At 47.3% G+C, this 16,741-nt stretch overlaps 1 protein-coding gene across 2 annotated transcripts in view; it reads right to left on the reverse strand.

The window, feature by feature from the left end:
• Positions 1-16,741, reverse strand: part of PEX14 (peroxisomal biogenesis factor 14) — a 133,312-nt gene that overhangs the window by 110,673 nt on the left and 5,898 nt on the right. Inside the window, exons 1-2 of one of the 2 annotated variants that reach the window (XM_037045256.1) lie at positions 9,027-9,274; positions 4,262-4,309 (exon numbers count right to left, since the gene is read on the reverse strand). In XM_037045256.1, the coding sequence (XP_036901151.1) occupies positions 4,262-4,279 (18 nt within the window). In that variant the 5' untranslated portion in view covers positions 4,280-4,309; positions 9,027-9,274. Of the gene's footprint in view, positions 1-4,261; positions 4,310-9,026; positions 9,275-16,741 lie in introns of those variants that run through there. The other variant, XM_037045255.1, reaches the window with a different exon arrangement.

The following is a 16,741-nucleotide window of genomic DNA, read 5'->3' on the forward strand; positions in this document are numbered from 1 at the left end:
AGATGCAAACACAGGGAGGTTCCTGCCAGGAACGTGCGAGAGGTCTTGAGAAGACAGGCAACCAGCCATAGCCATTCCTCACGAGAAGCTCACAGACTAGCTCCCTGATTTCATCAGGATATTAATGGCCCTTCAACTACCAGGTCGTTTGGATTAAAAAGCGAACGGAAAGCCCGTGGGTGTCCAGGTGTAAGGTGAGCGAGCTCCCCGGGAAGGCCTGAGATTGATCAAACGTGAGCCGCAGAACCCTGGGCACGGAGCAGCCTGAGGACCCGGGACACTTCTGAACTTAGAGGGCGGAACTGCCCACACACAGCCTGGGCCTGCAAGTATAGGGCACCCTTATTTTTAGGAACTGGGTGTACCAAAAAAATATTATTCCTAGGGAAGGTGATAAAGAAGAAAATACCTTCATCATTTATAAAGACCCATTCACACACTTTGGCCTTCTTTTGGTGGATGGATGCAGGTAAAGGCTAGAAACAAAAACCAAACCCAAACTAACGGAAACCCGCGTACCTCCCAGTTAGAGGAAGACAAATAGCAGAAGACCCACCCATCAGAAAGCACTTGGTGTCGAAGGGCAGAAGCCGACACCCAGGCGCAGCCGCGCCCTGTGAGGGCTATGTGCCACGGAGGGCTGAGGGGCAAGCAGATACGCAAACGAAACTTATTTATGGCTTACTTCAAATAACCTAAAATCATATGACTAAAAGGACTCTCCTGTATCCAAGCAAGACCGGAACTGAGTCACTTCATGCAGACGACGTCCACCCATCCTGAAAGACCTATAGGCTAGGCGGGACTTGATCCTGCCGCGTAAACCCAACCCAAAGCCTCTGCATGAGCCTGAGCGTGTGTCCACACAGGTGCCAAGAAAACTCAGGTCTACAGGGAACTTTTTTAAAAGATTTTATTCACTGACTCTTAGAGAGAGGGGAAGGAAGGGAGAAAGAGAAGGAGAGAAACATCATTGTGTGGTTACCCCTCACATGGCCCCAAGTGGGGACCTGGTCCACAACCTAGGCATGTGTCCTGATCAGGAATTGAACTGGCAACCTTTAGGTTCCCAGGCTGGTGCTCAGTCCACTGAGCCACACCAGCCAGAGCTACAGGAAATTTACAGAAGGACTTGAACAGGTCTGGGAGAGGCTGGAGGTCAGTACTCTGGGGGCTGTCAAAACTCTTTGCCCAAGGAGGAAGAGTTCAGTGAAGAAAGTCGAAAGAAGAAAAACAATCAGCCATTTTAACTTTAAAGAGTTCCATCATTAACCATCAGAATTTCAACTGGGAGTTTACAGAATTTATCACGACTGGTCTGTTCAGCGCTCTCCAGCCAGAGAACATTACGACACTATAGAGCAATGACCCCACTACTACGGTCAGAGCTGCTGGGTTGGTTTCTGGGAGGGACAGGCGGACCGAAGGGGCAGAGAACACCCAGCAGCGTCACCACCTGGGTAGAATCAAGACAAGGGGATGGATGGATATGGATGCCAACATCACTTAGAAACGACAAGACCATTCTTCTCCACACAAAATCACGAGGCTGTTTTTGTGGCCCGGAGAGGACAGGAAGGAAAATGGGGCCCTCCTTCCCAGTCAAGTAAAGCCACATGGGGACCCAGGAGGCCGAGCACACCCGCCTCCTGCCAACGTCCACAGAGGCTCTTCTGCCGCAATTCGTTGTTTAACAGGGAGAAAGCATTCCAAAGTGATCGTCCAGTTCTGGGCACGGAGAGTAAGCGCCTTTGCCTCTAGCATCCCATGCTTAGCCCTTTACTGTAGGGAACGGGCAGCTCCCATTAAGGAATTTTGCACTCAGCTAAACACAAAAACAGAAACAGCCTAGCAGGGTGTTCCCTCGGCGTTGAAATATCCCATTCCTCAAGGCCTGGCTCCGAGCTCCACCCCTAAATACTGCTCACCCCACTCTTCCTTCTCTGAATACCAAAGGTTGCGTCAGGCTCCAAGCCAAGCAATACGATTTTGTACTGTTTGCTAAAATTATATACAGCCTTGTGCTGTTTGCTAATTGTTTCAGGTATACAAATGCCTTTCTCCCCCAAATAAAATACATCAATTACTTGAGAAGAAGGCTTACAGTTTTATTCTTCAATCGTCTGTCCCATCAGGAAACAGCCAACACACTCTGCAGGAGAGACCCTCTGAAAGGGTGACGAGGGCTGAGTGCCGCAAGGCTCCTGCGGGTGTGGGGAGAGGGGCCTACCACCCACTGCTTCTCCAGCACCCGGTGACTCCCACAGGCCTGCTGCCAGTTCAGAGAGGCTTGTCCTGCACCCACAACCTGCCCCACGAGCCCCTGCTAGCCCCTTGGCGGCTCCTCTGCCTGGCACCCTCCCACCACCATTCCCAAGGGGCAGAAGCAGCTCACACAAGACCATACAGCTCAGCTGGTGCCCTCATTTAATCAGGCTGCTGCGAATGGCTGGCCAAAAGCAATAAGGGCATGACTGAGAGACTGTGGGAGTTTAATATAAAAAAATTAATAAAAAAAGGGGTCTACCTTTTAATAGGGCCCTAATTACCCAACTCATAGGATCAGCCCAAATGAGATGGGAGTTTATTTCAGGATTTTTTTAATTATTGTTTTTTTATATATATATAAATTGCTGCTATGTGTTTTCTTTCCTCTGAGCAATTATGCAGCAAGTACGTAAAGAGGGAAAAAATATTAATTAAATATAAGGTAATTGTAGAGTTGGCCTGGAGAGAATGAGTCTGAACTCTGGACAATCGCAGGCTACTAGGGCTTGAAGACCGCTCAGGGCCTCCCAGAAAAGAAAGAAATAAAAATGCAGCCGCCGACAAGCAAATGCAGCAGGAAGAGAGCAGCGCAGAGAAACAGCAGCTGAGCTAACAGGCTGCAGGGCTCCAAACACCAGACATCGGCAAGGCTGCCCATGGAGGAGGCTCTGCTAGAAAGAACTTCCGGAGTTCGTCCAGTCATGCCCCCAAAATGGACCAGCCACTCTTCTGGTGACCAACAGTTGAATCAGGAGATCAAAATTTAAAGGAGACCAAGGACGTAAAGGACTGGAGAGGACTGTCATGTTCAGTTTGGACATCAGTCCAAAACCAACCACGGCCTCAGCCCAAGGGGCACTGGGGCCAGCCCATGGGGAACACCCGAGCTGCCTGTCTGTGAGACTGGCAGAGCGCAGTCTCCTCCAGCTTTCATGCCGCCGCCACCTCCAGGGAGAACTCAGGCAAAACCAAGAGTGACCCAAAGCCACTGCAGGGGGTGGGGGAGTGAGCCATGTGTGCCAACAGGTGACATGGACACGGCAGCACTCTCCTGAGACAGTTCTGGCAGGGCTCCCGACGCCCTGATCTCACTGCAGCTCAGACACACCCACCTCCCCTTCCGCCCCGAGAGCCTTGGAACAGGCGAGACTTCAGACTTGTTCACACCAGCTCCCGGCCTCACATCACCCCCTCCCACTACTGCTGCCAGAGAGAGAGGGGAGAAAACAGGCCCAAGGGAGGCTCCTTGGAAACAAGAGCTCGGTGGCACATCCTGAGCTTGCTGTCAATATTCAAAGAGAGAAAAATCTCTGAAAGCTGCCTCCTCCACAAAATGCGTCTGGTTTGTACAGAACAGGTCCCTCTACCCAGCGAACAGGACTGACCATAGGCCCAGAAATGCAAAATAGGATACAAATGGGGCAGGCAGGCCCTCCGGCTCAGACGCCCAGAGCAAGAGCACTTTGTCAGCAAAACTCCTGGCGGCACTCAGGAGGCCTCTCCCCACCAACAGTGTACAGGTACTGTTGGAAACAACCATCACAAACCAAATCACAGACCAGGTGAAACAGGGCCCCCTCCCTTACCTGTCCCTCAAAGGCCACCTGAGGTGCTCTCACCCTTTGGGGAGGAGGATGGCCATTCCAGACCACCGAGCAGCAACTTGGTGAGACCAAGCAATCTCACCCCAACTCAGCCCCCGAAGGTTTCGGGCACCTCACTGATTAATACTAATCAACAATAAACCAAGTGGTACATCACCACCCACGGTGGGGCGTTCAGTTCCAGGAGAGCCCGGGCTTTCCCAAAGAGACCTCACTGGTCCACTCTGGTCCTTGAAGCCAGAAAGTTGGAAGGCAGAGGTCACTGATGTGGTTAGCCTCCACACAACCCCTACTTTCAAAGGGACATGACTGATGTAAAACTGTGGGTTTCCTGGAACTTACACTGCATTTGAATTAGAAAGTGATCCACATGTAACCTAGGAGCTTACCAGTGGCTCTCGGGGCATCACATTCTCACTTCCCGGAGGAGAGCTGGGCTGCGAAGAAAAACAGAAACAAAAATAAGATCACAGTGCCACCCGATGGACATCAACAACCGAAGACATCCTACTCTGGAGCAACACACACAAAGCTCATTTGCATGTTTCTCGCCATTTTTTTCCTCACTGCAGGGGGGGCGGGGGGGGGGGGGGGCACCTGTAAGAAGCCNGGGGGGCGGCTACCTGTAAGAAGCCCGGAGAGTCTGAAGCTGCAGGTAAACACAAAGAGACGCCTGGGTTCAATTCACTGTCAGCCCCTCAGGAAGGCTGGGCTGGGCTTCACAGCGCCCAACACCAGCCGCTGAGCAGCAAGCAGGGGCTGAGGGCCGTCACAAAATCCATGGAAATAGCAACGTCCAGAGGAAAGGCTTGAAGCAAGAGCAAAACCTCCTTTTTGCCACCTCCCAGTGTTGCCCAGGAAAGGCAGCACTAAAGCGGAGAACCAGATCCAGCCACAAGAGGGCCCCACTTGCTCACACTCAGGATTTTCTCCCGGCAACGAACTACCCCCAGCCAAGAAGCAAGAACTGTCTACCCTGGCTCCTACACTGGTCCCTGGGGACACTGACCCGCAGGGAAAAGAAAGCCCAGCTTAAATCCTTTTTTGAAAAACAAGCTAGTGACAGGCAGACAGACAAACAGACCCACCGGCAGGCAGGCCACATTGGGAGCCTCACCTGGCTCTAACCTGGTCTGCTTCCTTCTCATCTGGATCCCTCCTTCACCCCCACATCTGCTTTCAAGGCCTGGCTGCCCTTCCCAAAATTCAGAGAAAGGGAGAGACAGACAAAGACAGACAGTGACAGAAAGGCGTGGAGGAAATTTACAAATCTCCAAAAGGATAAGACAAGCAGTTTGAGAGTTATGTCTAGTTTACTGTTACTGATGTTCAAGCCAATTTCCAATTATCTACAGATAATATCCAGACAAGTGCAGCTCACATGTGGGCCTTGGGAGCCAGCCCCTCCTCCACACTCCTTCCAGCCAGTTCAGATGGCCAGGCCTCCTAGGAAAATGAACAGAAAGCAGGGAAGGGAAGAGTCCAGAACACAGAGGGTCCCCAAGGTTTCCTTATGCCCAATTGTCACCACACAGCTGGCACACAGCACAGTGGCAAGGACTCTTCTAGAATACGGACTCCATCTCCTCATCCAAAGTCCCGTCTCAAGAGCCCCTTCCTGTCCTGGAACAGGGCGGCCAGCACGGAACTCGCTGGCAAGTCTCGGGGAACATGTGCCTGCTCGCCCTCCCTCCCCAGGCACAGGCCCCCAGAAGCTCCTGCACCCAGATCTCCAGCCCAGACCTCCCGAGTTTCACGTCCAGCCACCTGCCTGCCCTTCTGGGACTTCAGTCCACGCAGATTCACAATCCTCTCCCACTGAGGGAACGGGACCACTTCCCACCGAAATGTTTGAACGAGAGCTCACAGGCCATGCCTGACAGTCCCTTCTGCCTCATCGCCAGAGCTGACACTATCAAGTCCCACCAGCGTTCCCTCCTCAATACCCACGCAATCAGCCCACCCACTTCTCTCCATGGCCAGTGCCAACAGCACGGTCCATGCTTCCAAATCTCCTGCCTGGGCCACTCTGCAGGAGCTTCCTCCTCAGGTCGCCCACGCCCAGGCTGGCTCTCCCGGCTCATTCTCCGCACTGCAGGACTACCGTTTCAAATGAACAACTCTCTCACGGAAAAACTCCTCGGCCGGGCCTGCACGGCCCTGCACCTGCACCTGCGTGGGCTGCACTCCCCAGCTCTGCCCGCAGCAGACACGCTGGCCTTGGCCTCCTATCAACTGGGCCTTTGCACATGCTGTTCCTTCCTTTCCCTCTCACAATCTAACTCGTCCTTCAGATCTCAACTCGGTCACTTCCTCCATGACGGGCTCCCTACTTACACTGACAGCCTAGACCTCTCCTTCGAGGGCTGAGAACTGCAGTTTCACAGGTGTGACCACCAGGGCACCTCACCAGACTATAAACTTGAGAACCGTGCTTGCTCTTCACTGCACCCCCGGGCAAGGACAGCAGCAGGCCCACACGAGGCCTTCCAGGGACACCTGGAGAAGGACCGGGGTGGGGGGGCAGTGAAGGGGACAGCAACGGTCCAGCTCAACTGAAGGGACCACACACTAAAGCTGACCATCTTTCTGAGGCTTCCTTCACTCCGCGTGGTAAATACTAAGTGCTAACATTTACTCAGCTCTTCCTTCACTTAATTCTGGTAACAAATTCATGAAATGGTTGCTAAGGAGGAAATCAAGGCAAGATCTGAACCTTTCTAATTAATAAAAATAATCAAGTTTTGTTTAGACCATATTTCATTAAGCAACAACCTTAATAGTGCCCCACAAATAATAATGTATGTTTTTGACCACATGAAACAATCTAATGCAAACGGCTTTAATATTCAGCCTCATTCTGACTTAACCCAAAACTTTCTGTCTGAGAGATCACCAAAGAACCTACCTTAAATTAATTTATCTCTTGAATTGCTAATATTTGCCAGAGGAAAAATTTCAAATAGTATGCAGTACCAAGTGAGTCTCTTCCATCATATACATTTTTGCAACTTTTTAAATTGTGAGCCATGTAGGTGTATTCTGCTTATTTTTAAAAATTTAATTATTAAAAACAATATAAAATAAACTTAAATATTAAAATTTCTTTAGCCCTGGCTGGTGTGGCTCAGTTGGTTGGAATGTCATCCCATAAACCGAAAGGTAGTGGGTTCCATTCTCAGGGCACATGCCTATAGGTTTCGGGTTCAGTCCCAGGTCAGGGCACACACAGGAGGCAACCGATCAATGTTTCCCTCTCTCTCGCTCCCTTGACCTCTCTTTAAAATCAATCAGCACATCCTCGGGCAATCCCCCCCACCAATGCCAGCTCCTTATATATTCTTCCAAGGACAGTCAGAAGGTGTAAGAAGCACACACATATATATGTGTACATGTCCCCACCAAGGAACTTCAAACAGCAACACTCTCCAAATTCCTCAGTCTGGCTTCCCTGAGCCTTCAGGGGAACAGCACACCAAGGCCAGACCTTTGAACTCCATCTCAAGGCCACTAAGAGAGGAGCAAACTCACAGTGCTGCCTGAGGTCAGTCGGCCCTGCTCAGTGAATGCACAGAGGACTCGCCAGCTGGGGCTTGCCCAATACTGATTATATTCTAGATCATTCTCTCCCATGTGTTGAAATGTCTGCAATCTAAAATGGTCCATCCCCCATTTCCTGACTCATTGTCCTGTAGGAATTTTTCTTGATGACCAAAATAACCTTCATCCTCACTACCCACTATACTGATTTCCTTGGTAATACCATCTGAAATTCTTCACCGAATAACTAGCTTATTATCTATCTCTCCCCACGAGATTTTAAGCTCCTTGAAGGCAGGCACTTCACTTTACTGAAGGCTGATCTTTAGCAAGTACAATATCACTGGTGCTTAATAAACATGTGCCTATTTTTTTTAATATTAAAAAAAGAAACAACAAAGGAGCCCTGACTGGTGTGGCTCAGTGGCTTGAGCACTGGCCTGCAAACTGAAACGTTGCCAGTTTGATTCCCGGTCAGGGCACACACCCGGGTTGTGGGACAGGTCCCTGGTTGGGGGGTGTGAGAAGCAACCAACTAACATTCCTCTCACACACCGATGTTTCTCTCCCTCTTTCATCCTCTTCCCCTTTCTCTTCTCTAAAAATAAATAAAGTCTTAAAAACACAAAGAAACCACTCTGTACACACAATCCCAAGTGAAGCAAGCAGAGGACAACAACCGACCGAGTCTTGTCTGTCCCTGGGGCATTCCACCTCCAACCTAACAGACCCAGCCTCCTCTCCACGCAATGCTGTGGCCTGATGGTGCTCAGCCCCGGGCAGAATTGCCCCTGAGGGGCATTTGAAACGTGTGGCGGTGTTTCTGGTTGTCACAATGACCAGGGAGTCCCCATTTAGAGGAGAGGGGCCTGGGAGGCTAAATATCCGGCAAACCAAGGAAGAACTGCCCACCCAAACCACCCACAGGCCCCATCAGGGAGCCCTGACCCTCCTGCCTCCTGATGCTGTTGGGGAGTTCAGACCCCGCCTGCCCCACGCAGTTCCTCTGTGTGCCACTGCAAAGGAGGCCCAGGTCTGGGCAGCCACCTGTTTGTCAGCGCCGAGTCCCCAACTCACTCAGGCCCATCAGTCTCACCAGCCCAGCTTTTACGAAGCCCAGCACTTCTCACGCAGCTGCCCCTACATCGACCCCCTCTGAGTGGTCGTCTATTTTCTGGCTTGAGACAAAGCCCTGCAAATGAAATTCCAGCCTGGCCCTGGAAATCTTGACAGAGTGGTCTATGATGTCAAAAACAGCAATAACAATACTAAGGCTTAAAAACTCCAGCTGAGGCCTATTGCTGAGATCTACTGGGCAGGCTAAGAAACAGGCTCTAGGGAACCGCAGTCGGGGTCCTCGGGGGCCAGACTGCAGAGAGCAGGAAGGGGAAAAGGGCAAAAGAAAGAGCCTGCTTTTAAAAAGGGATGGACAGACAAAAAGACAGTGGCAGAGAGAGAAATGCTTTCAGTGTGAGAAACAAAAATGCTCTCTGTCTCCAGCCAGAAGGTGTGCCCACGTGCTGCCCTGCTGCACAGCAAGGGCCCGCCAGGTCCACATAGCTCAGGTTGGAGCAACCAGCAGCACATCCAGGTCCGAGGCCTAGGTGTACTCACACAGCATCAGCCAAGTGACTGCGTAACTGCAGGAATGTCCTAAGCCGGACTGGCCTATGTCCTTTGCTGGGAAGAATATGATTCAATTCAGCAAGTACTTTTTTAAGAAGCACTGGCAGAGCGGCAAGTGCGTGGACTCCGGCATTAACAACCAAGTGACATGGCTACGCTGTCCCACCCCTCGGAGCCTCAGCTTCTCATCCATGGGCAAAACAGGAACAACGCCAGTCCCCGCCATTCAGGATGAGATGCGGCGAGAGCATTCACAGTGTCACTGCTCCACTCCAAACCCACCAAAGACTAGACTGCTGCTCCGTGGTGGAGTGACAGGGACCAGATCTCCCCTCCTGCTGCAACCAGAGGACCCAATAAAGTGATTGGCACCACTGTCTGCAGACCCCGGCAGCGGGCAGCACAGGACTGTGATTCCTGGCAGGACGTAAACAAATAACGTGAACCCTAAGGTGACCTGGCATCTACCAGGGGGCGCATTTCAGGTGGGGGGTGGGGGGTAGTCCCAGCAGAGCACAGCAGCCTCACTGAGTTGAGAAAACAGGCTAGAGCTTGAACAGGACGTGAAAGAATGGAAATGAACCAGAAGTCAACAGTGTGGGTTAGAGCCGCCGGCCCATGCTTCAGCCGGCTGTGGGTGTGACCCCCCCATCAGGGCACCGGCCTGGGCTGCGGGAGGCAACTGGTGGACATGTGTCTGTCTGTCTGTCTGTCTCTACCCCCCAACCCCTTCCTCTCTAAAAAGTACTAAACATATCCTTGGGTGAAGGTAAAAATAAAATAAAATAAACACTTGTTTAAAACAAAAAGAACTCACAAGCAAACGTGGTCACAGTAAGGAAAAACACGTACGGTACAGGAAGAAAGAACACACTTGGCAGCAGCCCCGGCGCAGTGACTCCTCGCTGAGGCACACAGCGTCCGCTTCCTCTGCACCCACATCCGACAAACCTGCCGTGGCCGGGCCTCAGAAATTCGGTGAGACAGACGGAAGAAGACAGAAACACAGAGAAAAATCCACTGCCTTCCAAAGAAATGCCCATCCTGGAGAAGCAAGCGGGCGCACGCCAACACGCACTGTACCTGCCAGGAGCCTTGCCTTCTCACTTTGCTCCATTTGGCTGTTCAACTTTGGAAGGGAGGCTTCCAAAGGGAGGCAGGGAGGCTGGATGAGTTTAAACGACTGTGCTGCCCCTTCTCACATCGGAGAGCTGACAGTGGAGGCCGCCCCTGCCTCTCCCCTCTGCCGTCCGGCCTGGCTGGCCAGGAGGGAAGAGAACACCCCTGCTGGTGAGGGAAGAAGCTGGGAGGGCCAGCAGTGAAACCTGGAGTAGAAGCCAGGCTGGTCCCCGGGGGGGGGGCACAGGCTGGAAAATGCAGTTTAACCAGAGCGCTGTTTTCTTTTTGATCAAGTTATTTTAATAAATTGGAGTGCTCGATTTTTAATAGGTAAATAAAAAGTTTTCAAACCAAAAAAAATTGGAACTTCTAGAGATAAAAAACATAATACCTGAAATAAAAATCTCACTGATGAAGGACAACAGACTAGATACCGCATTAGAAAACGTTAAGTGCATCTGAAGCTGTGGCAGCAACAACAGACCAAAGTGAAGAAGAGTGGAGGAAAAAAAGACTAAAAAGAATTTTTTGGAAGAAATAATAATAATAACTGAACATTTTCCAAGTTTGATGAAAATGACAAATTCACAGATCCAAGAAGTTCGACAAACTCCCAGCAGGGCAAACAAAAGCTAAAGCACATCATAATCAAACAGCTAAAAACCCATGAAAAACAGGAAACAAATATTATGACAGCCAGGGAAAAAAAGAAAAGCACTACCTACAGATATCAAGATTAAAAGTTACTTCACACTTCTGATCAGAAACTATGCAAGCCAAAAAATACAATGGAATAGTATCATTAAAATGCCCACAGGAAAAAAAATGTCAACTTAGAATTCTATATCCAGTGACAATGTCTTTCAAAGATAAATACAAATTAATATGTTTTCAGAAAGAAAAAAAGGTCTGACTGGTGTGACTCAGTGGGTTGGGCACCAGCCTGTGAAACAAAAGGTCACCAGTTCGAGTCCCTGTCAGGGCACATGCGTGAGTTGCAGGCCGGGTCCCCAGTGCGGGGTGTGCAAGAAGAAACTGATCAATGTCTCTCACGTACATTGATGTTCCTCTCCCTCTCTCCCTCCCTTGCCCTCTCTACAATAAATAAATGTTTTTAAAAGAAAGAAAAAAAAGTGGAAGAATTTGTCAACAGTACACTTATACCACAAAAAATGTGAAAACAAATTCTTAAAGCAGAAGGAGAACGGAAAATACCAGATGGAAAATTGGTCTACACAAAAGAACGATGTCACAGATTATGAACATGCTGGTAAATATGAAAAATACTTTAGATATATATTTTTATCTTAAAAAGATAATTTTACAATGTACTGTTAGGTTTATGACGTGTGTGGAAGTAAAATCAGTAACGCTAATAGTGTAGTGGGGGGAAGGGGGACTAGAAGCGTACTGTTATTGGGTTCTTACATGTTATTGGTAGAGTGTCATTTGAAAATAGTCTGTGGTAACTCAAAATAACATATTATAAACCGTACAGCAATTACTGTCACTAATAAACAAAAAACAACCAAAAAAGTAGAGGTACAGCTAAACCAACAGCAGAGATAAAATAAAATCCTAAAAACATTCCATCCAAAAGTCAAAAATAGGGAACAAATCAAATTTAAAAAACTGCAAGATGCCCTGGCTGATAGCTCAGTGGATTGAGCACAGGCCTGCAAACCAAACAACCGCGGTTCGATTCCCAGTCAGGGCACATGCCTGGGTTGCAGGCCAGTTCCCAGCAGGGGACACACGAGAGGTAACCATACATTGATATTTCTATGCTTCTCTCTTTTCCTTCCCCTCTAAAGATAAATATATAAATAAAATCTTAAAAAAAAACCCTGCAAGATGGCGGACTTAACTCCATCCATAAATGAAACACTCTAATTAGAAGACAGAGATTACCAGATTGGATGGGGGAGGGGGAGCAAGACCTAGCTGCATGCTGTCTGGGAAAAACCTACTTTAAAGAAAAAGACACACAGGTAAAAAGCCAAAGCACGGGAAATGTCATCCCATGCAAACACGAATGGCAAGACAGCGGGAGTGGCAGTATTAATCTCAGCCTACTTCAAAGTAACAGACAGTGCCGACACTAAACAGGGACATCGCAAAACCAAAGGAGGCAATCAGGAAGACAGAATAACCCTTAGAAGTATGCACACGGTAACAGAGTTTCAAAATACATGGAGTCAACCAGAAAGAATTAAAAAGATAAATAGACAAATCCACAATCACAGTCGGAGACATTAATGACCCTCTCTCCTTAGTGAAAAAGTCAGGAAGTATCCGGAAGGGTTAGGTAACACCATCTCCCAACATAGCCTGACATTTCCAGAGCACTCTGACGACAGCAGAATATACTTTATGTTCAAGTTCATAAGGAAAACTCACCGAGACAGACCACAGAACAAATTCCAAATGGAAAAAATTGAAAAAAAGTCAGAGTATGATCTCTGACCACAACGGAATTGAACTAGAAATCAGTAACAACAAAAAAACCTGGAAAACTCCCAAATATTTGGTAATTAAACAACAGACTTCTGAACAAGCTATGGGCCAAAGAAGAAAATACTGGGGAACTGAGAAAATATTCTGAACTAAATGAAAATGAAAACCATATCTAAATGGCAGATTGCAACTAAAGCAGTACTTAGAGGAAACTTTACTGTTTTCTGTACTAACTTTTTTTTTTCAAATTTATTTATTTTTAAAGATTTTACGTATTTATTTTTAGAAAGGGGAAAGGAGGGAGAAAGAGTAGGAGATAAGCATCCATGTAACAGAGATTGGGGACCTGGCCTGCAACCCAGGCATGTGCACTGACTGGGAATTGAACCCGTGACCCCTTTGGTTCTCAGGCCAGCACTCAATCCAGTGAGCCACACCAGCCAGGGCTCAGTGCTAATTTTAGAGACCAGGATAGAAAAATAAGAGCAAAAGAAATCCAAAGTAAATAGAAGGAAAGAAATAAATAATATAAAAATTACAAATAGAGAAAAATCAAATAAGAGGTGGGTTTTTTTAAAGATTTTATTTATTTATCTTTTGAGAGGAAGAAGAGAAGAGAAGGAGAGAAATATCAATGTATGGTTGCCTCTCATGAGTCCCCTGCCGGGAACTGGCCTGCAACCCAGTCATGTGCCCTGACTGGGAATCGAACTGCGATCGTGTGGTTCGCAGGCCCGCGCTCAATCCACTGAGCTACATCAGCCAGGGCAAGAGGTGGTTTTTTAAAGACACTAATTTCTGACATTAGAAACAAAAGAGGGGAGCCCTGCCTGGTGTAGCTCAGTGGATTGAGTGTGGGCCTGCAAACTAGAGGATCACGGTTCGATTCCCAGTCAGGGCACATGCCTGGGTTGCAAGCCAGTTCCCAGCAGGAGACCCATGAGAGGCAACCATACATTGATATTTCTCTCCTCTCCTTCCTTTCCTCTCTAAAAGATAAATAAATAAATTTTTTTTAAAAAAGTGGAAATCACTATAGTTCTACAGATTTAAAAGATTAGTAAATGGCTATTACTAAACCTTTAAAACAAACTTGACAACTAAAATAATATGAACAAATTCTGTGAGACACAATATATCAAACTGGTATTAGAAAACAGAAATTTAATAGCCTTGTATCTACTTTAAAACATATAATTAGCCCTGGCTGGTGTGGTTCAGTGAATTGAGCACCAGCCTACAAACCAAAGGATTGCCGGTTCGATTCCCAGTCAAGGCACATACCTGGGTTGCAGACCAGGTCCCCAGTAGGAGACACATGAGAGGCAACCACACATTGATGTTTCTCCCACTCTCTTTCTCCCTCCTTTCCCCTCTCTGTAAAAGTAAATAAATAAAGTCTTTTTAAAAAATACATAATTAAATAATTTAAAATAAAGACTATAAATCAATATCCCTCATAAACATAAATATAAAAATCCTTAACAAAATATCGACAAACCAAATCCAGCAATATATAAAAAGGATAATACATTATGACCAAGTGGAACTTTTCCAATAAACACAAGATTGGTTTAACATTTGAAAAATCAATCAACATAAATCACCAGATTAACAGAATAGAGGAGGAAAACAGTAAGATCAACTCAACAAAAAGCAAAAAGAAAACCTGACAACACTCAGCAAATTAAAAATAGGAGTTGAGCCCTGGCGGGTGCGGCTCAGTTGGTAAAGCATCGTCCCACAGACCAAGAGATCACAAGTTCGATTCTCAGTCAGGGCATATGCACAGGCTGGGGGCTCAACCATCAGTGTTTCTCCCTCCCATCAATTTTTTCTCTCCCTCTCCACCCCGCCCCTCCCCTCTCTGCAGAAACAGTACGCATGCTCTCAGGTAAGGATAAAAAATAAAGAGAAATTTACAGAAATAAATAAATAAAAGTTGAATTTCCTCCACTTGACAGAGGGCACCTACAAAAAGGCTAACATCATATTTAAATGTGAAAGAGTATGAATTTACCCCAAGATGAGCAACAAGGCAGGACCGTCTACTCTCATCATTCCTTTCAACGTTGTACTAGAAGTCCCGGACTACACAAAATTGCAAGAAAAATAAAGGACATATAAATCTGAAAGCAAGAAGTAAAGCTGTCTTCATCTGCAGATAACACTATTATCTACAGAGAAATCATAAGGAATCTACAAAAAAGCTATTAGAATGATGAGTTCAACAAGACTGCAGAAATAAAGCCAACATACAGAATTCAATTGTATTTTTATATACTAGTACTGAACAATTAAAAACGAGACTTAAGAGGTAAAATCCACAAATACAATAACCTACACAAATATGAAATATTTATACAGAAATATAACAGGATGTGTACATGACCTACACACTTGAAACTAAAAAACACTAGTAGGAAATTGAAAGAAGGCCTAAATGGAGACATTTACCATGATAATGAATTAGAAGATCCAATATTGTTAAGATGTCAATTCTCCCACATATTGATCTATAGATTCCACAGAATCCCAATAAAAATTCCACAAAGCTTTTTTGCAGGAATTGATAAACTGATTTTAAGATTTATATACAGATGTAATAGACTAAAGCTAAAACAATTTGGAAAATGGATATAGTAAGAAGACTTTATCTCATTTCAAGATGATTTAATTTGCATTAGGACAGACACGTGTACAGACAAATAGAACAAAATGGAGTCCAAATATTGATTTATGTACTTAATCCACTGAAATATTTGACAAAGGTGGCAAGATAATTCAACGCAGAAAAGGTAATCTGTCCCACAAGCGATGATGGAATTGATATCTACATGTTGAAAAAATGGACCTCAGCCTTTACCAATAACACGTAGGGAAAGATGCTCCCCATTGCAGTCACCACAGAAATGCAACCTCAAACCACAGTAGGCCACCAACCACTCCACACTCACCAGAACGGCTACCATTAAGGAGACAGATGACGCCAGGCATCATTGTGAGCACAGGGCAACTGGAACTCTCACACGCTGCAGGTGGGACCAAAAACTAGCACAACTTCGCACTGAGGCAATTTGTTATAAAGCTAGACATACAACTACAGGACCCAGCAATTACACTCATAGGTATTTACTGAGAAAAATGAGCCCTGGCTGAGGTGGCTCAGTGGATTGAGTGCCAGCCTGTAGACCAAAAGGTTGCCGGTTCGATTCCCAGTCAGGGCACATGCCTGGGTTGCAGGCCAGTTCCCAGTAGGGGATGCATGAGAGGCAACCATACATTGATATTTCTCCCCCTCTCTCCTTCCCCTCTAAAAGATAAATAAATAAAATCTTTAAAAAAAATACGAAAATAAAAAACAAGCCTTGGCTGGGTAGCTCAGTTGGTCGAGTGTTATCCCATAAACTGAAAGGTCGTAGCTCAGTTCCCAGTCAGATCACATGCCTGGGTTGCAGGTTCAGTCCCAGTGGGGACACGTGTGAGCGGCAACCGACAGATGTTTCCCTCCCTCACTGTCTCTCTCCCTTCCCTTCGCTCAAAAAGAATTTTTTAAAGAAACATTAAAACTTATGTCATCACACTCATACGCGACCATGTACAGTAGTCCCAAACTAGAAACACCATGTGGGAGCAATCTCACATGACTCTGATGACCCCCACCTCCTGGTACTCGTGCCCTGGTTTTGTCCCTTTAAGTGTGGGTGGCACTGACTACTTCTTCTGGCAAAGGTGACAGGGCGCACGTCATTACACACACATGGTTACAACACCTAAGACTGTGATGTCCAACTTGCTAAGAGACCCTCTCCCTCGCTGGGTGCGAGGCAGCAAGCAGCTGTGCTGAGAAGAGCTGCAAACTGAGCCCCCCGAGCCCCCAGTCCGCAGGCCGTTCGGAGCTGAACGCTGTCCGTGGCACAGGGGCTGGAAACAGATCACTGCCCCCCCCCCCCCGCCCCGCCAGGCTCAGGTCACTGCCCCAGCGCACACCCCGGCTGCTGCCAGGAGATGCAGTCAGCTACCCTGCGTCCTGACCCTGACCCGGGGGGAACTGAGACAATAAATGCAGGTTGTTTTCAGCTGCTAAGTTTGTGCTAACACTGTTATGCAGCAATGGATAATTAATA

This window comes from Sturnira hondurensis, unplaced genomic scaffold (genome assembly GCF_014824575.4).
Source record: "Sturnira hondurensis isolate 20B ecotype Veracruz unplaced genomic scaffold, ASM1482457v3 Scaffold0004257, whole genome shotgun sequence".
Classification (NCBI taxonomy): Eukaryota; Metazoa; Chordata; class Mammalia; order Chiroptera; family Phyllostomidae; genus Sturnira; species Sturnira hondurensis.